Here is a 26,291-nt window from a genome sequence, read left to right on the forward strand (position 1 = left end):
TTGCATTCTTTCCTTGAAAAAAAAAACGAACTTAATCATTGTTATCAAAAGGAAAGAACATGTTTTACGGCGCCCTTACCGAACCCGTGCTAGAGCTAGAGTAATGGGTGAAGTAGAGGAGGTGCAAGAGCAGATGAAAGTCGACACAAAGGCCTTGAAAGAGCAAATGGCCACAATGATGGAGGCCATGATGAGCATAAAGGAGATAATGGAGGTCAATATGGCTGCAGTTGCCACTGTCTGCACGGTTTCTAGGATGGACCCGACTCCCCCATCTGGCCTCAACCTAATAAATCGTCCAACCTCAGATACGGGCGGCCCTCATTTTGTGCAAGTCCTGAACAAGCATGTTTTCCTGCCATATGGTTTGCCTCCGAACTATACTCCACCCAATGAGAATGTCAATAACTCTACTCCTATACTCGTTGAGAGCCAACAACCCCAAACTGATCATGCACATGTCTCTCAACCCATGGGGGAGACACATGAAATATCCCATCGCAATCTAGTCGACTTCAAGCCTCGCCTTGGATATGCCACTGAAGGGCAAGCAGTTGGCGATATACCCCTGCAAAACACTTTGGAGGGCCCTCAGTATCACCTACAACCACACCCCTTGCATTCCACAGCGGGTAAAAACCCTCCTGCTATGGCAGAAATGGGAAAGTTGGATCATCTAGAGGAAAGGCTCAGGGCCATTGAAGGAGGTAGAGATTATGCCTTTGTTAAAGAGTTGTTCCTAGTACCCAATATCATCACCCTTCCCAAGTTCAAGATGCTGGACTTTGACAAGTACAAGGGGACTACTTGCCCCAAGAACCATCTAAAGATGTATTGTTGGAAGATGGGGGCATACGCAAAAGATGAGAAACTACTGATACATTTCTTCCAAGAAAGTCTTACTGGGGTAGCTGTTACCTGGTAGACTAACTTGGAACCTTCCCGAGTCCATTCTTGGAAGGACCTAACGGTTACCTTCATCAGGCAGTATCAGTACAATTCTGATATGGCTCATTTGTTATCCTATCTGTTATCATATCTGTTATCCAAATTAAATCTAATTTGTTATCCAAATCCAATCTAATATGTTATCCAAATCAAATATGATCTTTTATCCAAATCAAATCTGATCTTTTATCCAAATCAAATCCAAGTCGTTTTCCCAAATCAAATCTGTTACTCAGTCTGTGATAATTATATTGTCTTTCCTTTTATTTTATATTACCTTGTGTATCTAATTTGGTCCATCCAAGAACTTAAGAGTGAACACGAGTGGTAAAAGGCAAGAGGGAATACATTACACAAAAGCCTATATTGAGAGCATCAAACACGAGTGAACTACCATCAAAGAGAGTAACACGTGAGTAGAGTGTGGTGAGGTCCTGAATTTTATTTTTTTAAAATTACTGCAAAATTGTTTGTTCCTTAATCATGGCAGGAGCTGGTGACAATGGTGGTGTATATCATCAACTGGACGGATTTCAGCGCTTATTACTGGACGCGATGACTAGACAAATGCAACGTTTGTTGAAACATAACAATGAAGAGCTCTACAGGCGAATAGAAGGACTAGAGCACCAAATGAATTCAAATGCTGGGAGACCTTATGGTGGCAACAGAAGGGTCAATGATGGATCGAACCGAATAGAGGGGCAAGACAGAATTGAGGGAGTAAAACTCAATGTATCTTTTTTTAAAGGCAGGAGTGACCCAGACGCCTACCTTACTTGGGAGATGAAGATTCAGCATGCATTCTCCTACAATGATTATCCGGAAGAGCAGAAGGTGAAGTTAGTAGCAGCTACATTCTCAAACCATGCCCTTGTTTGGTGGAAGAAAAATCAAAGAGAGATGAAGAGAGAAGAAGGGCGGGAGATAGATTCATGGACCGAGATGAGAAGGGTTATGCGAAAGAGGTATGTTCCAACTAGCTATAGTAGAACCATGCGACAGAAACTCCAGAGGTTATCCCAGGGAAGTTTGATTGTTGAGGACAAGGAGATGGAGATGGCACTAGTGAGGGCCAACATTGAATAGGACACCAAAGCAGTGCATGATGACTTCACCAAGATTTCTTTCCAGCACCATGACTAGAAAATTATTCATAAACCTCTATCCCTCAGAGAAGTGTGTGATGACCAAATCAGAAGGAGAGAAAAGAGAGAACAAGAGAGAGACAATAGTGAGGCATCACAGAGGAATAGAAAAAGGAAGAGTGATACACTTGAGAGATGGAGTGATACACAAGAGAGAGAGAGAGTGATAATTCTAATCAGTTAACTATTTATGTTTCTCCTAGTGTTCAACCCTTACCGCAGGAATTTAAAGATGGCTTTCCCAAGGAGATTCCTCATGGACTGCCACCTTCAAGAATCATAGAACATCAAGTTGATCTCCTTCCAGACGCTTCATTTCCTAACAGGACAACTTACAACAGCAAGCCCCAAGAGACTCAACATAAGGATGCATAGGCAAAAGTTGAGTATGTGAAAAGATTGTATGACCAAGTGAAGGTGCGAATTGCAAAGAAGAATGAAAGCTATGCCAAGCAAGCCAACAAGAAAAGGAAGGTAGTGGTACTTGAACCTGGTGATGATCCTGGATATTTGAGGGCAAATGTTTTCCAAGAAGGAGGGAATGATGAGAATCCTGAAACTGGCCAAATGCAGGCTAAAGGCCCAAGTGGAGAAGGATAAAGCCCCCAAGTGGAGAAGGATGAAGGCCCAGAGGCAGAGACACTATCAAGACTATTAATTGTTGTTGGAGGCCCAAACTAATTTAAAGGCCCAAGTTAAATGTGTTTTTAGTTATAATTTTTATTTATTGTAATTTTGGCCCAAACTGTTTAGAAGGCCCATGTCTATTTTTATCTTTTTGTTCAGATACACTATAAGTATTGGTTTTTATTTTCAATAAAAAACTTTTGGCATTTGATAAAATTTGGTGAGAGTTTCTCTCTGGGTTCCTTGTTGAACCAATCTTAGACTTATCAAGGTAATCCTTGTGGCATCTGCCCTGACTTATCTTCCTTCATCAACTTTCTTTTAAGTTTTTGCTCTACCCTTATTTCCCAATATAAGTAAGCCTCTACATTGTCCTTCCCATGGAAGTATGGGAGGTTAATGTTAGCCTCTACATTGTCCTTCCCAATCTAAGTTCAACAACAAGACTACTTCTAGGAATTGATTTAGAACATGTTATGAACTTAATAACATGCATGGATTAGACTCAAAATTCAAAAGATAGGCTAAGGATGACAAGAATACATGAAAAAATGTATCTAGAATTCAATCAAGAAAATAAAAATTCAACACAAACTTAGAACATAATGTGACAATTATTTTGACTAAACATGACTCTAAGACAACATGGATTAAGTGATTTACACTTAGATTTTTGTGGTTTTTTTTTTCTAATCAATATTTTGGAAGAAAATTTAGATCTAAAGGTTAAGCACAATAAGATTATGACTAAAAAATGATAGAACCTAAAATCAACACAAAAACATGATTCAAGAGTAGATCTATAAAATTTGAACCATAGAAATGCAAGAACAAGTGTAGATCTAAGATTTAATCGGTTTATTTTTTTTTTTTAATCTACTCTAAACAGCACCAAACCACAAGACAATGGAGGATATACATGTAGAATAAGATGAAGAACAAGGAATTAAAGAGAATTAACCGAACAAAAAGATTGAGGAAGCAAAAGAACATCGCTTAGATGAAGATGCTCTTGATACCACATGATATAAGCTCCATTGGAGCTTGTCGGCCTAGGATCTTCTTCATCAATGGATTCCTTTGCTTCTTGGAAGATGAATGTCAGCGAAATGGAGAAGGAAGAGAGAGAGGAGACGCCACTTCAAGGAGAAGATGAGTCTAGAAGAAGCTCACCACCATAGGAGGCCATGGATAAGAACGAGCTTGGAGGAAGAAGGAGATGAATGAAGGGAGAGGAAGAGAAGAGCATGAAATTTTGTGCTCTAAAAGAGCTCTGAAATCTGAAGTTCAATTTTCAAATGATCAAAGTTCAAAAAAATGCACACACATGACCTCTATTTATACCCTAAGTGTCACACAAAATTGGAAATTTCACTAGGATTTGAAATTGAATTTGCGGAGCCAAATTTTGGAGCCAAAATTTCACTAATTATGATTAGTGAATTTTAGTTATGGTTCAGCCCACTAATCTAAGATCATGTCCAAGATTCTCCACTAAGTTTGCTTAGGTGTCATGAGGCATGTAAAACATGAAGGACATGCATAAAGTGTGACTATATGCTGTGGCAATGGGGTGTAGCAAGCAAATGCTCACCTCCCCCTCTAAAATTTAATTGTATTGGGCTTCTCCCAATTCAATTAAATTTATTTTCAAACACACACATCAAATATTAACTTAATGCATGTGAAATTACAAAACTACCCCTAATACAAAAACTAGTCTAGGTGCCCTAAAATACAAGGGTTGAAAAATCCTACATTTCTAGGGTACCTTACCTATATTATGAAGCCCTAAATACAAGGCCAAAAAATAGTGAAACATTAATCTATTATGTACAAAGATAAGCGGACTCATACTTAGCCCATGGGCCTGAAATCTACCCTAGGGCTCATGAGAACCCTAGTGATGGAAGCTTGCTTGTGGGGCTTCTTTGGAGGTTGGATCTTTGAGCTTCAATGAGGTCCTTTAATGGTGGTTTTCCACCATTGAGATGCAGCAGAAGACAATGGAGAAGAGGTGAGAGGAGGCGCCATCCACTAGGGAATAAGCCATGGAAGAAGGAGCTTTACCACCAAGATGAGCCTTTGATAAGAAGCTTGGAGAGGATGCTCCAATGGAAGAAAAGAAAGAGGGAGAGAAAGAGAGAGGGGGAGGATGAAATTGAAGGAAGAAAAAGGGAGAGAAGTTGAACTTTGAGTTGTGTCTCACAAGACTCTCATTCATCAAATTACAACAAGTGTTACACATGCTTCTATTTATAGACAAGGTAGCTTGCTTGAGAAGCTTTCTTGAGAAAACTTCCTTGAGAAGCTTCTTTGAGAAAACTTCCTTGAGAAGCTAGAGCTTAGCTACACACACCCTCTCATAACTAAGCTCACCTCATTGAGAAGCTTGCTTAAGAAGATTCCTAAAGAAGCTAGAGCTTAGCTACACACACCTCTCTAATAGCTAAGCTCACCTCCTTGAGATGAGAAGCTAGAGCTTAGCTACACCCCCCTATAATAGCTAAGCTCACCCCTATGCTCAAAAACATGAAAATACCAAAAATGTCCTTACTACAAAGACTACTCAAACTGCCCCGAAATACAAGGCTAAAACCCTATACTACTAGAATGACCAAAATACAAGGCCCAAACGAAGGAAAAACCTATTCTAATATTTACAAAGAGAAGCGGGCTCGCACTTAGCCCATGGGATTGAAATCTACCCAAGGCTCATGAGAACCCTAGGGCCTTCCCTTGGATCTCTGGCACAATCTACTTGGAGTCTTCTATCCAATGCCCCTGCAGGGTAGGATTGCATCATTCCCTCCACCTTGGAAAGGATTTGACCTCAAATCCCAAGGTTCTTCATACTTTGGGCTCCTTCCCTAGACGCCTGTAAAAAGAACAAAAACATATGTATTAGTAGTGTTTGGTATGTTGAAGTAAGGTAAGGTCTGAAAACCCATTTCCTGGGCATCTTCCTATGAATGAACATGGTTCCTCATCAACTCAATGAGTGGTGCTACAAGTATAGAAAAATATGAGACAAACCTTTTGTAAAAGTTTGTTAAGTCATGGAAGCCCCAAATTTTTCTTATACTTGGTGGAGTGGGCCACTCAGGAATGAACTTTATTCTCTTAGGGTTCATGGGAATCCCTTGATCACTATTTGAAAAATTAAGAAAACTAACACAATAAAACATACCTTTTTCTATATTTTCATATTGATTATTCCTACAAAAAAGTATGACAAACCTAAGGTGTCCCATATGAGTACCTAAGTTTGTATTGAAACTAAAAATAAGAACAAACCTACCTAATGGGTCCCTATGTACACACACCATGAAGATGTTAGGTGTACGAGTGATTTTACAAAAGAGGGTTGCACCACTCAAAACATTCATCATACCACCTATTTTAGGGACTTGGTGCCTAATAATACCTATTTTGGGCACCAACAAAGCACAAGGATTTAAGCTCTTGCAAACCAAACCCTTATCCAACAACTTCTTTACTTGAGGAATAAACTCAAACCCAAGAGGTGTGGCAATGCTAGCAAGTGTCTTTTTACAAAAGAGAAAATGTAGAGGTTGTCTAAGAGGGAAAGTTTCTTTAATGTTTGTCTTTATTGTAAAATGAGTTTCCTTCTTAGCTAAACTCTTGGAGGAGACACTTACCTCCTTACACTTCTCTTTAACCACTAATGGTTGTCCTTCTTCTTGGGGGTAGATTTCTTCACTAGATTCTTCCCCTTTTGCTTCTTCACTTTCACTAGAGGAAGGTGAAGTAGTAGCCTCATCTTGGCTACTATAAATGTCTTGGCCCCTCATAATCATGGTTTTTGTGGTGGGGCATTGAGAAGTAATGTGTCCTCTTCCAAGACATTTAAAGCACTTTATAGAGCTAGTTTTCTCTTGCATACTAGCCTTAGGGGCTTGCTTTTCTATTGTCTTCCCCTTATCATCTTTGGGCTTAGAAGGTGTCACCCCTAAGATGCCTTAACCTTGGTCTTTCTTTGGATAAGAGTGAGAGCCATAAGATTTTGAAGTAGACTTCTTTCTAAGTTGTTGCTCTACCCTTATTTCCCAATCTAAGTTAGCCTCTACATTGTCCTTCCTATAGAAGTATGGGAGGTTAATGTTAGCCTCTTGAGGCTTTCTTTCCTTTTTTCTCCTATGGGAGTGAGGTCCAAGATGTGACCTATGCCTTCCTTCGTAATAGTCACGAAGTTCTTCACTTAGGCTCTTGCAAGAGTTATGACTACTATAGGAGACATATTTTTCTCTTTTCATTTCTTTCATTATTTTTCTTCTTTCTTCCTCTCTTATTTTCTTTCTTTCATCTTGACTTATTTCTTCCACTCTTTTTTTTCCTTTTTCTTTTCTCTCTTGTTTTTCTTTCCATAACTTGAGGAAACTCAACTCATCTAAGATTCTAGATAAAGGGTCTTTATGACTAGTACCTTCGCCATTAACACTAGATGAATGATGACTCATGTTTGATGGAAACTTGCTTGTGGGGCTTCTATGGAGGCTGGATCGTTGAGCTTCAATGGGGTCCTTTAATGGTGATTTTCCACCATGGAGATGCAGCGGAAGACAAAGGAGAAGAGGTGAGAGGAGGCGCCATCCACTAGGGAATAAGCCATGGAAGAAGGAGCTTCACCACCAAGATGAGCCTTGGATAAAAAGCTTGGGAAGGATGCTTCAATGGAGGAAAAGAAAGAGGGAGAGAAAGAGAGAGGGGGGAGCACGAAATTGAAGGAATAATAGAGGGAGAGAAGTGGAACTGTGAAGTATGTCTCACAAGACTCTCATTCATCAAAGTTACAACAAGTGTTACACAAGCTTCTATTTATAGACTAGGTAGCTTCCTTGAGAAGCTTTCTTGAGAAAACCTCCTTGAGAAGCTTCTTTGAGAAAACTTCCTTGAGAAGCTAGAGCTTAGCTACACACACCCCTCTAATAACTAAGCTCACCTCCTTGAGAATCTTCCTTGAGAAGATTCCTAAAGAAGCTAGAGCTTAGCTACACACACCCCCTATAATAGCTAAGCTCACCCCCATGCCAAAATACATGAAAATATAAAAAAAAGTCCCTATTACAAAGACTACTCAAAATGCCCTGAAATACAAGGCTAAAATCCTATACTACTAGAATGGCCAAAATACAAGCCCAAAAGAAGGAAAAACTAATTCTAACATTTACAAAGAAGAATGGATCCAACCTTGACCCATGGGCTCAAAAATCTACCCTAAGGTTCATGAGAACCCTAGGGCCTTCTTTAGTAGCTCTTGCCCAAGCCTCTTGGAGTCTTCTATCCAATACCCTTGGGGGGTAGGATTGCATCAATGTTGGTTCCTAAGTTGGGGTTCTTTCTTATTGGAGGTTTGAAAACAAAAGGTAAAAGAGTCTATGGTTGAAACTAGCCAAAATAAACACTAAAAGAGGTGTGAAAGATAAGGTAAAAAACTAATTGGTAAAAGGCAAGCTATCTAGGCGGTTTGATAATGGAAGGTAAAGGAAATAAGCTATGGAAGTAAGCAAGAAATGTAAACTAGGAGAATCCTAAGAGTGTTTGGATGACCACATTTAAGGTTCCCAACAAAACACTCACTATTCTAAGCAAAAATGCCTAAAATTATTACACACAAATGGAAGTTTGGTAACCTATTGGAGGCTCACAAAAATTGCCTAACCTCTTTGGTTGGCCCCTTGCTTCTTGACTCAAATTCTTCAAGGGATGGCACCAATCCTTCTTCCAATTCCCTATATGGCAACCCACAAACAAGGAAACAAAGAGACAAGCAATAACCAAAGACAAAAAAAAATGAAATGAAAGCTAAACCAATGGAGTTTTAACAAGACATTTTTTCAAGGATTATTCAACAATTAAAGCAATGAAAAGGACATAGAAGAAAGCTAGGACTCAAAGAGAAACTTAAAATGGCTTTAGAGTAGAGTAAAAAAACAAAAAAAAAAGACTCAACAAACCTCTAGCTTTGGCACTTGTTTTCACAGTAATTTTCAATTGAAATTTTGGAAATAAGATTGGTATAAAATAGCACTAATTGTAGAATAAATTTTGAGCCAAAACAACAAGCACACTTCCCTTTCACCTTTTTCTTTTTCTGGATACTGATTTTTCGGCCAACTTGTGTGATTTTTCTTATTTTTTCCTTTTATCCAAATCACTTGTTTCTTGTTTTATAACTTTTTTTTTTCAGATGTCCAAAAAATTCAGTACAAATTTTAGCTCAAAATTTGAAATAACCAATTCTCAGTAATTTTTACAAGTTTGTATGTCCAAGCTGCCAGCACCAACGATTTTTTAAGCATGGTATATTGATTTCCTTGGGCTTACTTTCAACCTTCCTATGTATGTTGAACTCACTAGGATTGTTTTCCACAGTTTTAGGAGTTCAATATTCACTTAGGATCAACATTTCAGCCAGCAATTCAATCACCAAAACTCAAATTCACAATAGACACAATCATAAGGAAACCTAAAAGTTCAAGAAAAGGTTCACAATCAAAGACTCTCTAAGAATTTTGCATGAACATGTTAAGGACTAATTAACATGAAAGATTTGACTCAAATCAAATAATAGGCTAAAATAATTTCATACACTCATGAACAAATGAGTTAGGCAAAGAAAAAAGAAAATAAAATTCAGCACAACATAAGAAATCTTATGTGACAAGTTTCATGACTAGACATGACTTCTATGACAAAACTACAATAGGTGAACAAGTCACTCTAGGATTTTTAGGTTTTCTTCTACTTTAATATTTTTGTAAGAATTTTATGGTTTAGGTTTCAGCCACAAAAAATAACAAGACAAAACTCAAAGGAACCTAAACTCAACACAATTCATGGTTTAAGAACAAGAACAAGAAATTTGAACCATAGAAAATCAAATCTAGCTTCTATAGCAAGTTTAATCGGTGGAAACTCTAAAGAATCATGTTAACAACATTTAGCACAAGACATGTGAGGAGATACATGGTGAAAAAATGAAGAAACAACAATGGAAGAGAAGGTAAAGCAAAAAAATTAATGGAGGTTTAAGGAGCACCTACTTGAAACTCTTGTGCTCTGATACCACTTGATGGAAGCTTGCTTGTGGGGCTTCATTGGAGGCTGGATCTTTAAGCTTCAATGAGGTCCTTTAATGGTGGTTTTCCACCATGGAGATGCAGCAGAAGACAAAGGAGAAGAGGTGAGAGGAGGCGCTATCCACTAGGGAATAAGCCAAGGAAGAAGGAGCTTCACCACCAAGATGAGCCTTAGATAAGAAGCTTGGAGAGAATGCTTCAATGGAGGAAAAGAAAGAGGGAGAGAAAGAGAGAGGGGGGAGCACGAAATTGAAGGAAGAAAAAGGGAGAAAAGTTGAACTTTGAGTTGTGTCTCACAAGACTCTCATTCATCAAAGTTACAACAAGTGTTACACATGCTTCTATTTATAGACAAGGTAGCTTGCTTGAGAAGCGTTCTTGAGAAAACTTCCTTGAGAAGCTTTCTTGAGAAAAATTCCTTGAGAAGCTTCTTTGAGAAAACTTCCTTGAAAAGCTAGAGCTTAGCTACACACACCCTCTCATAACTAAGCTCACCTCCTTGAGAAGCTTGCTTAAGAAGATTCCTAAAGAAGCTAGAGCTTAGCTACACACACCTCTCTAATAGCTAAGCTCACCTCCTTGAGATGAGAAGCTAGAGCTTAGCTACACCCCCCCTATAATAGCTAAGCTCACCCCTATGCCAAAAAACATGAAAATACCAAAAAAGTCCTTACTACAAAGACTACTCAAACTGCCCTAAAATACAAGGCTAAAACCCCATAATACTAGAATGGCCAAAATACAAGGCCCAAACGAAGGAAAAACCTATTCTAATATTTACAAAGAGAAGCAGACTCATACTTAGCCCATGGGCTTGAAATCTACCCTAAGGCTCATGAGAACCCTAGGGCCTTCCCTTGGATCTCTGGCATAGTCTACTTGGAGTCTTCTATCCAATGCCCTTGGGGGGTAGGATTGCATCACCTAGGGCCTTCTCGTGCATCTCTGGCCCAATCTTCTTGGAGTCTTCTATCTTATGCCATTGCGAGGTAGGATTGCATCACACTTGGGACTGTTTTGTCTCAGAGAGTTGATAGACTATCACATGTCATTGCTTACGCCTCACAAACTTTGGATGCAGCCCAAGTCAACTACACCACCATCAAAAAAGAGCTTTTAGCTGTTGTTTTTGCATTAGATAAATTAAAATCTTATTTTCTTTGCTCCCATATTACTTTCTATACTAACCATCCAGCCTTGAGGTTCCTGTTGAAGAAGCCTGAAGCAAAACTGAGATTGATTCGGTGGATGCTTCTTGTCGTAACCTACCCTTCAGCGGGAGGGCAACGAAAGGGCTTATAGGTGCGTCTTCCAAGGAAGGAAGGCGCTCGGAGTCGCCACCAACATTTATTCGAGGAAAACGTCAGAAAAACCGAAAGGGTGTGGTGTACGAACTTTAAGTGTGAAAGATTTGAGAGTTGTATTTACGCATGAGAAAGGTATTAGCACCCCACGCGTCCATCACAAGGGACGACAACCTTCAATCAAGTGTGCAAATATAACTTCAAAATTATGTATTTTTCCCCTTTTTATGTTTTTTAGCTTTTTATGGGCCTTTTTATATTTTTTTATCTTTTTGTGGTCGACAAGGGTGTTTCCCTCGCTCCTACGTATTCCTCAATTGCGATGAGAAAATCAGACCTACGTAGTTCTTTCAGAACTAAACATTGGTTAAGTTGTTTTTATCTTTTTTCGTAAGATAGATTTTAATTGAACAAAGGTCATTTAAGGCGTTGGACCATTAAACGTTCTTTTGATTTTGAAAGGAGAGAAACGTTAAGGCGTTGGACCATTAACGATCTCTTAGTTTTGAAAGGAGAGAAATGTTAAGGCGTTGGACCATTAACGATCTCTTGGTTTTGAAAGAAGAGAAACGTTAAGGCATTGGACCATTAACGATCTCTTCGCTTTTTCGAAAAGGGGTGGTCGACAAATGTGGGGCTTTTGCTCCTACATATCCTCGATTTGTGGTGAGGAACTCAGACCTATGTAGTTCTTGCATAAGCGGTAAAGTTATGTGTTGATTTTATGCTTTTGAACGGTCCATTTTAACCGATAAAAGCAAAGAGGATCGTTTAAGGCGCTGGACCTTAAAACGGTTTCAAGTGATTTTTGCGGACAATGCTTGATTTGTGAGTTGATTTTAGCCTTGGTTTCACTTTGGTTATTAGTCATTTAATTCAAGAAAACTTTCAAAGAAAAATGTACGATTGATTTTTCTTGATTATTTTATTATTATTTTTTTCAAGATAATTTGATTATTTTATTATTATTTTTTTTTTGGTTTAACCGAGGTTACATCAGTTAGATTTTGTTTTAACAATGATTAAACGAGATTACAACACAAATGATCGGTTGAAATTCATTTTATCATTTATTAGGTGAGAAAACAACTTAAATAAATGGTTAAAAGCTTGTTAAAGCAGAAGAAAAGAAAACTGAAAGTAAACGAAATGAAAGTGAAAGTACACAAAACAAGTAGGGACCACTAAGGGTGCATAGAATGAATTGAAAGATTCGATTTCGGGAACTTACCGGTTGAAGACCGAAGAACGACTAAGAACGAACGAAGAACAATGAAGAACAATGAAGAATTTCCACAGAATTGCTTACGGAAACGTCTCAAAAGCATTACGGAAGCACCTCGACTTGGATTTTCTTCATGAAAACACATTTTTTCACCCAAAACAGCTGAAATGCATAGCCAAGGGGTCTGAAATATTTTGAAACAGCACCCCTCCCCTATTTATTGGGAAAAAGGTAGGTGCTTTCCGCCCAGAGGCTTCTTGAGGAAGATTTCTAAGTGCACCCCAATGACTAAGTTCACCCCCCTTTTCGTACTTCACGGTAGGTGCTTGCCTTATGGAAGTGTTTCGGATTTGATTTTCATCTTTTTTCTCTTCCCTTTCACCAATGTTAAGTGAAATATGCTTACCCAAGGTTTTTGGAAATTTTATGGAAGGATTACGGAAGCCACGGAAGCCCCGGAAACCATTTTTCAACAAAACATGGAGGAGCTTGTCACCCAGTTGCTTCTTCCTTAAGCAACCCAACTTCCAAATTGTTCCAGAAGGGCCTAGATTCGAATTGCTATTTACACCCCATCTTGATAAGTACACCCTCGTTTTTGTGAGTTTGGCTGTTTTCTTTCCAAAATCTCACAAAACTTTACGAATTCCATTGCGATGAGTGTTAAGCCTTCCGAAGCGATCAACAATGGTCCTTGGATGAAACTAGAGTGTAACAATTTATTTACACACACCCCACTTTGCTAAATACACTCCCAATTTCATGTTTTTGACCAGTTTCTTCCCGAAACATCTCCGAACTTTATGAATTCCACAATGATGGGTGTTAAATATTTTGAGGTGGTCAAACAAAGGTCGCATGCCGACAAACAATGGTCCCCAGACGAAATTAGGGTATGACAGTTGCCCCTCTTTACTTATCTTTTAATGGAGATAAAAGGGAAGTAAAGATAAGACACCAATTTCGTTCAAGCTGAATCTTTACCCGACCGGCCACTAATGCAAATCCAAGCAGTAAAACCCGTGAAAGCATGAAGATATTGAAATTCCTTCTTTTCTCATTTAATTCATTTTCATTTTCACTCTTTTTTTTAAGCGTACAAGCAAAGGACGTCGAGTCCTACAAAGCATAGGCGAAAAGGATATTGAAGTTTTTGAGGTGAAGAAATTGTCGTCATCAAAATGCAAATGAAGACATTGTCACCTTTTGAAGGCATGCAATGACTGAAGACATTGTCTTCTTTGAAATGTGTGAGGACATTATCGCCTTTGAAGGCATGCAATCACTGAAGACATTTTTGTCTTTGAAATGTGTGCGGACATTGTCACCATTGAAGGCATGCAATGACTGATGACATTTTTTTCTTTGAAATGTGTGCGGATTACCGTATAGGGCATCTCCGCATGCTACCGGACACTTGAGTCTGACGGCAGAAATGAGACTTTTTTGCGGTCTCGACCGAAAGACGCTGACATCTCCGGGAAGGGTGCAGATGACCACATTGGTCTCTGCGTGTCAGCAGACTCGCTTGCCTCTAGCTGACGAATGGTGCGGATAACCCTAAGGTATCTCCGCATGCTACCGGTCCCTTGAGTCTGATAGCAGAAATGAGACTTTTTCGCGGTCTCGGCCAAAAAATGCCGACATCTCCGGGAAAGGTGCAGATGGCGACGTTAGTCACTGTATGCTACCAGACCCTTGAGTGTGACGGATAGCAAACGAGACTTTTTCGCAGTCTCGGCCAGAAGACGCTGACATCTCCGGGAAAGGTGCAGATGACAATGTTATTCACTGCATGCTACCGGACCTTTGAGTCTAACGGATAACAAATGAGACTTTTTCACAGTCTCAAGTGGAAGCCGCTGACATCTCCGGGAAAGGTGCAGATGGCGAAGTTAGTCACTGCATGCTACCGGACCCTTGAGTCTGACGGATAGCAAATGAGACTTTTTCGCATTCTCGGCCGAAAGACGCTGACTTCTCCAGGAAGGGTGCAGATGTCGACGTTAGTCTCTACGTGTCAACGGGCTCGCTTGCCTCTAGTTGAAAAAAGGTGCGAATAACCATTAGGTATCTCCGCATGTCATCGGACTTGCCATCTCTGGATGGCAAAGGTGCAGATGATAATGTTAGTCACTGCCAACTATCGGACCCTTGAGTCTGACAGATAGCAAATGAGACTTTTTCAAAGTCTCGGCCGAAAGACACTGACATCTCCAAGAAAGGTGCAAATGACGACGTTAGTCTCTGCGTGCCAACGGGCTTGCTTGCCTCTAGCTTACATAAGGGGCGGATAACCATAAGGTGTCTTCGCATGTCATCGAACTTTCCGTCTCTGGATGACAAAGGTGCAGATGACGACGTTAGTCACTGCATGCTCTGGACCCTTGAGTCTAACGGATAGCAAACGAGACTTTTTCAAAGTCTCGACCGGAAGACGTTGACATCTCCGGGAAAGGTGCAGATGACGACGTTAGTCTCTACGTGTCAACGGGCTCGCTTGCCTCTAGCTGATAAAAGGTGCAGATAACCATAAGGTATCTCTGCATGTCATCGGACTTGCCGTCTCTGGATGACAAAGGTGCACATGATGACGTTAGTCACTGCATGCTACCGGACTTTTGAGTCTGACGGATAGCAAACGAGTGTGTGCGGGTTACCATATAATGCGTCTCCGCTAGCCACCGGACCCACAAGTCATGATAGCAAAAGGTGGGGTGGTCGACAAAAGCGAGGCTTTTGCTCCTACGTATTCTCTATTTCTGATGAGGAACTCAGACCTACGTAGTTCTTGAATTTTTGCTGATGAAATTTTCTCATAACCACAAATGAGATTTTGGATGTTAGCGTTTCATTTCTCAACGACCATTTAGAGGAAACACAGGGTCCAACAAAATAGAAGAAAATCACTTGAAGTGTATCAATCTCACACAGGTAACTGTTTTATCCTAATTTCGAACTATAGATATGTCATGACTTGATTTTGCAAATCATTTCCTATCAAACCAAAGATTACATGTGCGATCATGGATCAATAGGACTTTTTTGGGAATGGTGTTTTGGTGAGAAATTTGGCTCTGAATGTTTTGGCCTTTTCCCTTTCTATTTTTGTTTAGTGTGAGGTGAGAAAGTTGCCAGCACACAGGATTTTGCTTGGCAATCAAAGGGAAAGGACCACTTCAAGTCATGGTTTCCTTTATTTTCCTTATTTGGTTGTGACTATTTTGGATATTTGTTTGGTCTAAAGACCCTTCTGTATAATTCTTTCATTTTCTTCTGATCTTGATCGGGGGTTTTCCTCTCTCGCTCTTTTTTTGTTTTCTTCCGATCTTTTTTTGTTTCTTTTGTTTTCTTCCAAGGGCGAGGACGAAAATTCTCATCCCGGGTCAAGGTTCATGGTGAGTTGGGATTTTGGCTCAAAGCTTGTAGAATGACTGGACATGATATATGTCAGGGTGTTGGTTTGGTCAGCAGTCCAGGGGTAAAGGGATGTCCCACATTATTTCCATGACACGCGCGCAACAATGATGATTCAGAAATTTTATGCAAAACTGGTCACACATTCACCTATGTGGACACTCAAGCATCAAGTTTTGGTGGTCACGCGACACTAGGGCTCAGGATTCATCATTTTTCCTATTTAAGTCAACTCAGTGTTTCCAAAATATGCTCCTTTATCAAATCATGCATTCATCTGAGTCCATTTTGGGTGTTCGGGAAAATTTTCACAACATTCACCCTTCAGGTGTATACATATTTTTTAGACAAAACCCTTTGTTTTGATCGGTGAATCTTTTTCAAAGAAAAGCCGGAAGTTATTTCTTTTCAAAAGCGTGTTGGCTTTTTAGCCGAAAGATATATTTTTTGTTTTTGTTTGTTTTTGTTGTTATTTTTTTTTCAAAAGATTAAAAACAGCTTGAAACCTGGGCACGGCTGATGCCCAAGATCACATCTTTTTGAAAAAGGCGTGCGAACAAAAGTGCACAAGACCTACGCATTTTTTTTGTGTTTCAGAAAAATCGTCGTAAAGTAAGTATGACCATATGCCCAAAGTGATAAATTACTCGCAATGCGACAGATAACTGCATGTTCAGTTTAATCACAATGGACATAATAATTAGAAGCAGATAATGTCAGATCACAAGGGAAATAACAAAATAATAGAAGAACTGAAAGCATTAATGAAGGATAAATCACAAGTTTGGCGATCCCGATTGTATGGCTCCGCCTCCTCCAAAGAAGTGCGGAAATTCATCATCCCTCAACTGCCACTTTCTCTGTCTGAGGAATGACCATCCTTTGATGGCCTCGAAATGCTATTGATGTTCCATGCTCTAGAATCGGTGTTTGTCAAAGCCTGTGTCAGCTTATGGGGCCACACTGGAATCCTCTTTAATGGTGCCCTTCCTGGACCGCTTCGCTGGGAGCTTCTTCGTCGCCTATTCTAGGTTGCCTCCTAGTAGCGCTTCTTTAACGTCTTGAGCGGGACGCATGATGACTTATTGGTGATGGGCCTAGTACTTGCTCATACCTGCCTGGGTGATTGGTCGCCCGATGGTTGGCCACGTGTCATAGGCAATGTTCCAGCCTTTGTAGATGAGCTGAGGTGGATTCTGGAGGTGGTGGTGGTGCATCTGCCGCCAGCTGCTGGTCGTCCCTAGGCTTTCGTTGTGCCCGCCCTGCGCCTGCCTGGGGGCGTAATACTTCTTGATGAAAGCCCGGTTAATAGGGGGCCTAATGACCTTGTTGGGGGCGACGGGCACTCCGTAGAACTGACAGAGGCCCATAATTAGAGCTAGAACCCCAAGACCCTGTTGAACTTCTTCGGGTCCACTGGGTGTCTTACGGGCACGATCCCTGCAAATAGTAGATGGCATCAGAAACCCGTTGAGCCACGTGCATACTTACCTATGTCATGATGGCATAAACCAGCTGACACTTCGGCAAGGGGAGATCAGAGTGGTGGTTGCTGGGAAGAAGGTTGCTAAGTAGCAACGTCATCCATATGTTGGTGCGCATGATCCACACTCGTCTCCATGCAGCGGCTGGGTGAAATCTTGCCTTGATATGCATAGTAGTTGTGCGATAGTCTCCTCATCAAAGCTGGAGACCTACCCCATCCTCTGGTTGTGCATTGCACAGTTGGCCCTCCTTTGAGATCACGGGGGTGGCCCAGGAACTGATAAAAGGAAACTACTGGCCCCTCACACGAGAGTGCAAGTCTCAGTTAAGCATTAAGGGTAGAGGACCTCGAGTTCTCTAAAGGTGCAAATATGGAGCTCTCTGAAAGCGAGGACGTGCAGCTCTCTGAAGGCGAGGATGTGTAGTCCTCTGAAGGCGAGGACGTGTAGCCCTCTGAAGGCGAGGAATGTAATCATCTGAAGGCGAGGGCGTGTAGCCCACTGAAGGTGAAGACGCGTAGCCCTCTGAAGGCGGGGGCGTGTAGTCCTCTAAGGTGAGGGTCTGCAGCCCTCTAAAGGCGAGGACGTGTAGTCCTCTGAAGGAGAGGGTGTGTAGCCCTCTGAAGGTGAGGGTACAAGTATCCAAGGTGAGGACGTGCAACCTTCTGAAGGCGAGGACATGTAGTCCTCTAAAGGCGAGGGTACTAGTACCCAAAATGTGAGGACGTGTAGTCCTCTGAAAGCGAGGGCATGTAGCCCTCTGAAGGCGAGGGCGTGCAGCCCTCTAAAGGCGAGGACGTGTAGTCCTCTGAAGGGGAGGACGTGTAGCCCTCTAGAGGTGAGGGCGTGCAGCCCTATGAAGGTGAGGACGTGTAGTCCTCTAAAGGCGAGGATGTGTAGTCTTCTGAAGATGAGGACGTGTAGTCCTCCAAAGGTGAGGGCGTGTAGCCCTCGGAAGGTCAGGACGTGTAGTCCTCTAAAGGCAAGGGCATGTATCCCTCTGAAGGAAAGGGCATGCAGCCCTCTGAAGGCGAGAATGTGTAGTCCTCTGAAGGCGAGGGCGTGCAGCCCTTTGAATGCGAGGACGTGTAGTCCTTTGGAGATGAAGGCGCATAGCACTTTAAAGGTAAGGACGTTTAGTCCTCTGAAGGCGAGGGCGTGTAGCCCACTGAAGGCGAGGGCATGTAGCCCTCTCAAGGTGAGGGCGTGCAGCCCTCTGAAAGTTAGGATGTGTAGACCTCTGAAGGCGAGGATGTGTTGTCCTTTGAAGGCAAGGATGTGTAGACCTCTAAAGGCGACGATGTGTAGTCCTCTGAAGGCAAGGGCATGTAGCCCACGTGTAGTCCTCTGAAGGTGAGGACGTGTAGTCCTCTGAAGGGGAGGACTTCTAGTCCTCTGAAAGCGAGCGCATGTAGCCCTCTGAAGGCGAGGACGTGCAGTCCTCTGAAGGTGAGGACGTGTAGTCCTCTGAAGGCGAGGACGTGTAGTCCTCCGAAGGCGAGGGCGTGTAGCCCTCTGAAGGTGAGGACGTGTAGTCCTCTGAAGGCGAGGGCGTGTATCCCTCTGAAGGCAACGACGTGCAGCCCTCTGAAGGCGAGGACGTGTAGTCCTCTGATGTCGAGGGCGCGCAGTCCTCTGAAGGCAAGGACTTGTAGTCCTCTGAAATCGAGCGCATGTAGCCCTCTGAAGGGGAGGACGTGTAGTCCTCTGAAAGCGAGCGCATGTAGCCCTCTGAAGGCGAGGATGTGTAGTCCTCTGAAGGTGAAGACGTGTAGTCCTCTAAAGGTGAGGACGTGTAGTCCTCCGCAGGCCAGGGCATGTAGCCCTCTTAAGGTGAGGACATATAGTCTTCTGAAGGCGAGGGCGTGTATCCCTCTGAAGGCAATGACGTGCAGCCCTCTGAGGGCGAGGACGTGTAGTCCTCTGAAGGCCAGGGTGCGCAGTCCTCTGAATGCGAGGACTTGTAGTCCTCTGAAGGCGAGGGCATGTAGCCCGCTAAAGGCGAGGGCGTGTAGCCCTCTGAAGGTGAGGGCGTGCAGCTCTCTGAAGGCGAGGGCGTGTAGCCCTCTGAAGGTGAGGGCGTGCAGCCCTCTGAAGGCTAGGATGTGTAGTCCTCTGAAGGCGAGGATGTGTTGTCCTTTGAAGGTGTGGGCGTGTAGCCCTCTAAAGGCGACGATGTGTTGTCCTCTGAAGGCAAGGGCATGTAGCCCACGTGTAGTCCTCTGAAGGGGAGGACGTGTAGTCCTCTAAAAGCGAGGGCATGTAGCCCTCTGAAGGCGAGGACGTGTAGTCCTCTAAAAGCGAGGGCATGTAGCCCTTTGAAGGCGAGGACGTGTAGTCCTCTGATGGTGAAGACGTGTAGTCTTCTGAAGGCGAGGACGTGTAGTCCTCCGAAGGCGAGGGTGTGTATTCCTCTGAAGGTGAGGACGTGTAGTCCTCTAAAGGCGAGGGCGTGGATCCCTCTGATGGCAAGGGCGTGCAGCCCTCTGAAGGCGAGGACATGTAGTCCTCTGAAAGCGAGGGCGCGTAGCCCTCTAAAGGTGAGGACATGTAGTCCTCTGAAGGCGAGGTGTGTAGCTCGCTGAAGGCGAGGGTGTGTAGCCCTCTGAAGGTGAGGGCATGCAGCCCTCTGAAGGCTAGAATGTTTAATCCTCTGAAGGAGAGGATGTGTTGTCTTTTGAAGGTGAGGACGTGTAGCCCTCTAATGGCGACGATGTGTAGTCCTCTGAAGGCAAGAGCATGTAGCCCACGTGTAGTCCTTTGAAGGGGATAACATGTAGTCCTCTGAAAGCGAGGGCATGTAGCCCTCTGAAGGTGAGGACGTGTGGTCCTCTGAAGGTGAGGACGTGCAGTCCTCTGAAGGCGAGGGCATGTAGCCCTCTAAAGGCAAGGACGTGTAGCCTTCTAAAGGGGAGGTCATGTAGCCCTCTGAAGACGAGGGCATGCAGCCCTCTGAAGGCGAGGGCGTGTAGCCCTCTGAAGGCGAGGACATGTAGCCCTCTGAAGGTGAGGACGTGTTAAGGAATCTTTTGGGATTCCACCTCGATGAGTGTTAAGCCTTCCGAAGTGATCAACAATGGTCCTCAGATGAAATTAGAGTGTAACAGTTTATTTACACACACCCCACTTTGCTAAATACACTCCCGTTGTCGTGTTTTTGACTGGTTTTTTCCTGAAACATCTCAGAACTTTACGGATTCCACAATGATGGGTGTTAAACATTTTGAGGTGGTCAAACGAAGGTCGCATGCCGACAAACAATGGTCCCCGGACGAAATTAAGGTATGACACTTCTGCAAGACAGAACAGTTGCATCCATTCTTGAGGAAGAAACTCATTTTTCTGATTCATTATCACCTGATTTACCATCATCAAGGGAATCCGCTACTCAATTGCCTGAAACAGCTAGCATGGAACATTCGAGCAGCACCAAAAGATCACCCTTGAGGATTATTCAAGCAGCTCAGTGATGCAATCCACCCTAGGAAAGGACCAGTCACTAGAGCCATGAGCAAGAGGCTCCAAGAGGATTGGGCTAGAGCTGCTGAAGAAGGCCCTAGGGTTCTCATGAACCTCAGGGTAGATTTCTAAGCCCATGGGCCAAGTTCGGGTCCAATTCTCTTTGTACATATTAGACTAGGATGTCATTATATTTGATCATTTTATTTAGGGCTCTATATTGTAGGTAGGGTACCCTAGAAATATAGGATTTTTCAGCACTTGTATTTTAGAGCACTTAGACTAGTTTTTGTATTAGGGGTAGTTTTGTAATTTCACATGCACTAAGTGAATATTTGATGTGTGTGGTTGGAAATAAATTTAATTGAATTGGTAGAAGCCCAATCCAATTAAATTTTAGAGGGGGAGGTGAGCATTTGCTTACTACACCCCATTGCCACATCATATAGTCACACTTTGTGCATGTCCTTCATGCTTTACATGTCTCATGACACCTAAGCACACTTAGTGGAGAGTCTTGGAATTGATCTTGGATTAGTGGGCTGAACCATAACTAAAATTCACTAATCATAATTAGTGAAATTTTGGCTCCAAAGATTGGCTCCACAAATTCAATTTCAAATTCAAGTGAAATTTGAATTGAAATTCAAATTTCCCTCCAATTTTGTTTGACACTTAGGCTATAAATAGAGGTCATGTGTGTGCATTTTTTTCAACTTTGATCATTTGAATATTAACTTCAGATTTCAGAGCTCTTTTAGAGCACCAAATTTCGTGCTCTTCTCTCCCTCTCCCTTCATTCAACTCCTTCTTCCTCCAAGCTCTTAGCCATGGCCTCCTATGGTGGTGAGCTTCTTCTTGACTCATCTTCTCCTTGAAGTGGCATCTCCTCTCTCTCTTCCTTCTCCATTCCACTGCCATTTATCTTCCAAGAAGCAAAGGAATCCATTGATGAAGAAGATCCTAGGCCTACAAGCTCCAGTGGAGCTTACATCACTCAGTACCGCAATTCTTTACTAGCATTGCACGTCCTGAAGTGCAAGCTCACCACATCAACTACCCGCATTCTTTAATTCATTTAATACAGGGGAATGTATTCCAAGGATTACCTAATGAAGACCCCTATGCGCATTTGGCAACGTTCATTGAAATATGCAACACTGTTAAGATTGCCGGTGTGCCAGATGAAGCTATTAGACTCAGCCTATTCTCATTCTCATTGGCAGGAGAGGCCAAAAAGTGGCTTCACTCATTTAAAGGTAATAGTTTGAAAACCTGGGAAGAAGTTTTTGAAAAGTTCCTAAAGAAATACTTCCCAGAGTCTAAGACTGCGGAAGGGAAAACTGAAATCTCTTCATTTCATCAATTTCCTGATGAATCTCTGAGTGAAGCATTAGAGAGGTTCAGAGGTTTATTGAGAAGAATTCCCACCCATAGGTTTTCCGAGCCAATTCAATTGAATATGTTAATAGATGGGATGAGACCACAAACCAAGCAACTGCTAGATGCTTTTGTAGGGGGAAAGATAAAACTGAAGACCCTAGAAGAAGCAACTGAGCTAATTGAGAATATGTTAGCCAGTGATCATGCCATTCTATGAGACAGAACCCATCAACCCACGAAGAAAAGCTTGTTAGAGCTATCATCACATGATGCGTTATTGGCTCAGAACAAGTTGCTTTCTAAGCAACTTGAGATTTTAACAGAAACACTCGGTAAGCTGCCAACTAAGTTGTCTATTGGTCAACCTATGCACTCTTCTGTTTTGCAGGTTACAGATTGTACCATTTGTGGTGAGGCTCATGAAACAGGCCAATGTATTCCCACTGAAGAAAACACTCAAGAAATTCATTATATGGTAAATCAACAACAACAAGGGTATACTCAAGGAGGATTTTCAGGCTTCCAACAGGGTCCCTATAATCAACAAGGATAGTGGAGGACATATCGTAGCAACCAGTTCAACAAAGACCAGCGTGGGCCTTGAAACAGGCCAATCCAATAAGGGCATAACATATTCCAGAGGACTACTAAGCTAGAGGAGACCTTGACTCAGTTTATGTAGGTAACAATGTCAAATCATAAAAGCACTGAGTTAGCACTGAAGAACCTTGAGGTCCAGGTGGGACAATTGGCCAAGCAGATAGCAGACAAGTCATCCAACAGTTTTGTGGCAAATATAGAACAAAATCCCAAGAAGGAATGCAAAGTTGTGATGACAAGGAGTAAAAGTTTTGTGGAGGATGAGGATGAGGATAGTGTTGCGCACAAGGAGAAAGTAGTTGAAAAAGAAAGGTACTGAAGTTAAGGAAAATGAGGTGAGAGGTGAAAGCAATCAAGAAAATGAGGAACAAATAATGGTTAAGAATAAAGAATTGAAGGACCAAGAAAAAGAAAAAGAAGTAGAAAAAGAAATAGAAAATGAAAAAAATGAAAAAGAAGAAAAAGAAGAAAAAAAAACAAGAATGCAAAGAAGAGTAGAAGTGAAAAAGCTGTGGATGATGGTGTGAAAGTACCATATCCTGTGGTACCTTCCAAGAAGGAAAAAGATCGTCATCTGGAGAGATTTTTAGATATTTTCAGGAAATTGGAAATAACCATGCCCTTTGGAGAAGCTTTTCAGCAAATGCCACTCTACTCCAAATTCTTGAAGGATATGTTAACAAGGAAACATAAGTATATTCACCAGGAAAACATCATAGTGGAAGGAAATTGTTGTGTAGTGATTCAAAAGATCCTTCCACCCAAGCATAAAGATTCTGGGAGTGTAACTATTCCTTGTTCAATTGGAGAAGTCACTATGGAAAAAGCACTTATTGACCTGGGAGCCAACATTAATCTAATGTCACTCTCCATGTGCAGAAGATTGGGAGAGTTGGAGATAATGCCCACTAGAATGACTTTACAGCTAGTTGACCGCTCCATTACCAGGCCATATGGAGTAATTGAAGATGTGTTGGTCAGAGTGAAACATTTTATCTTCCCAGCAGATTTTGTGGTAATGGATATCTACGAAGATACTGACATTCCTGTAATATTGGGAAGGCCATTCATGTTGACCGCAAGCTGCATAGTTGATATGGGTAGGAGGAAGCTAAAGTTGGGTTTTGAAGATCAGAAAATTGATTTTGATTTATTTTTGAAGACAAGCTTGCTCTAGAACAAAATGTTTGCTTACAGGTAATGGAAGGAGGTCAAGAGGTTCTGAAGGTAAGAACCAAAACAGAAGATCACCCAGTGAGGTAAATGCGTCAAGCTAATGACGTTAAAGAAGCGCTTCCTGGGAGGCAACCCAGTTTTAATTTTTGCTATCTTTTTTTTTCATGCATATATCATGTGGAACTTGCTTTTTAATCTGTACTTTGGAGTTTATCAGCCTATCTTTGAATGTAGATATAAGGGTTTCAATTTCTTGGAAAAAGGACTGAAAAACAACTTAGAAAACATTTTCTGAAAAAAATAGTCCTTTCGCTAAGCGCAAGTCTCACGCTAAGCGCATCTTTGTTCATGCGCTGAGCCGCAAGTTTCAATCACTTAGAGCCCAACCCTTGCATCTGAGGCTGATTTGGTTCGCTATGCTGGCCAAGGCTGAGCTAAGCCAACTTCATTTCAATTTGAATTCAGATAAGCTATAGCCTAATTGCTAAGCCCATCATACACTTTGGCTAAGCGCGAGTCGTTGCCCCCAATCTCATTTATTTGCGGCCAAAACTGGGGTTCATGAAGCTAAGCGCGAGTCACGGCGGCTAAGCTGAAGTCCTTGTGGCAATGTAAGCGCTAAGCGCAACACATTGTCGCCAAGCTAAATTCCTTACGGCCAGAACTGAGGTTCATGGAGCTGAGCGCCAATCATGGTGGCTAAGCTGACCTTCTTGCTGCCTAAACTCAATTTGATTGAGCTAAGCACCATTTATGGCAGCTAAGCTCAAATGCTTGCGGCAGTCTTAGCGCTGAGCAATACTATTGTCCGCTCAGCTCCACTCCTCTGCACCCAAAATGCATGATTTTAGCTAAGCGGGCCTAGATCCCGGCTTAGCGAGAGTTGCAAGTTTTCTAATCTGCAGATCTCGCTGGGCGGTCCGACACACGTGCTAAGCCAAAATCTAAATTTGAAAGAGAGAAAAAAATAAAAAAAATAAAAATAAAAATATATAGCTTAGCGCAAGGTTTCGCTAAGCGACTTGCCTTGAGAAACCAAACGTCTCTCGAATTCGCTTAGCGCAACATTTTGCTAAGCGATAAAGTTGAAAATAGCTTAGTGAAGTGTAACATCAGTACACTCACACGTGCCCAAGCATTTTCGCATAAACATTCCCTTTTCTCTCTCTCATTCAAAATCTTTCAATCTTACATCTGCACGCCCAAGCATTTTCTTACTGCATTATCTCAGTCAAACCAAAGCTTCAACAATACAAGTAAGTTCCCTACTACCTTTTTTCTGCTATTTTGCTAAACTTTAGGTTAGACAACCTTAATCTAGCTTTAAGAATTATAGGATATTAATATTTTTAGTAGTTAGAGTTTAGGGCTCTGTGTAGGTTGTCTTGTGTAAAATATGTTGAGAACTTTGCATGTGTGATATGCCTATTAGAGGCCTCAATATTGGAAGAAAATGCATTGTGTTTTCTGTGTTTTTTCTGGAAAACACGATGAACTCGTTCAGCGCGGCTGCTGTGCTAAGTGAGTTCATCAATATTCATTGAATATTTGTATTTTTTGGAAAAACTCGTTGAGTGCCTTATCGCGCTAAGCGAGTTTATCTTTTGAGGATGAATATTCATCCTCTTGATACAGTACTTGTGGCTAAGCGAGGCTGATTCGCTAAGCCTAGATAACTTAGTCAATATTTGTGTTGATAACCGCATGCTAAGCCGAGCTTCCATAGGCTAAGCGCAATTCGTTACGGCATTTTCTGATCTGAACGACCCTGTTCACTAAGCTCCCATATGTAGTGAAATTTTTATTCTGTTTATTGCCACTAAGTGCAACTTATGAGGAGCTAAGCGCACATCCTTGCGCTAAGCGGTCGTTATCTTTCTTCCAACTTGATTTTTGTAGTTGTTTGGATCCCTTTCTTGTAGATGGCATCAAGAAAAAGGGCAAGAATCGATGACATTCCTTCATCATCGAACCCAGCTCCTCCAACAGCAGCCATGGAACCAGATGTCCAACACTCACATACTGTAATCCCTATGTTGCAAAGTTTATTTAGGGGGCAGTTGATAATCATGTATAACCAGCAGGAGTTGGCTCACAATAGGCCAATCATATCTATGGAGCATTTTCTTGAAAAAGTGGCCTGACCTGAAGCTTAGCTTCCATTGGAGAAATCCCATGAGGTTGTTCCTCCTGAGCCCGTACTAGCAAGGACTGAGCCGATACCAGCTGAACCACAACCTCCAGTAGTGGATCCACCTACTTCTCCTGAGCTTGAAATATTATCTCCTCCACCAGCTCCAGCTCTACCTCTGATAATCATCCTCGATGAATCATCTGATGAAGATGTTGCCCCTCCTGATTCACCATCTTGCAACATAGATGATGGTTCTGACTTTTCTGATTGGATGAACTGCTGA

At 42.0% G+C, this 26,291-nt stretch overlaps 1 protein-coding gene across 1 annotated transcript; it reads left to right on the top strand.

Moving 5' to 3' along the window:
- Nucleotides 1–208: 208 nt before the first annotated feature.
- LOC114398629 (extensin-like) lies at nucleotides 209–26,291 on the top strand. The gene is made up of 3 exons (XM_028360804.1): nucleotides 209–424; nucleotides 25,797–25,898; nucleotides 26,031–26,291. The coding sequence occupies exons 1-3, from the start codon at nucleotides 209–211 to the stop codon at nucleotides 26,289–26,291; spliced, it is 579 nt and encodes a 192-aa protein (XP_028216605.1).

This window comes from Glycine soja, chromosome 19, assembly GCF_004193775.1.
Source record: "Glycine soja cultivar W05 chromosome 19, ASM419377v2, whole genome shotgun sequence".
Taxonomy (NCBI): Eukaryota; Viridiplantae; Streptophyta; class Magnoliopsida; order Fabales; family Fabaceae; genus Glycine; species Glycine soja.

Bases quoted from the DNA above. Each gene is read 5' to 3' on its own strand.
- LOC114398629 (XM_028360804.1), top strand. From the start codon at position 209: ATGGAGGTCAATATGGCTGCAGTTGCCACTGTCTGCACGGTTTCTAGG. The intron at 425-25,796 runs GTTGAGAGCCAA...CCTTTCTTGTAG, and splicing joins ATAACTCTACTCCTATACTC to ATGGCATCAAGAAAAAGGGC. The intron at 25,899-26,030 runs GTAATCCCTATG...CCTGAAGCTTAG, and splicing joins ATGTCCAACACTCACATACT to CTTCCATTGGAGAAATCCCA.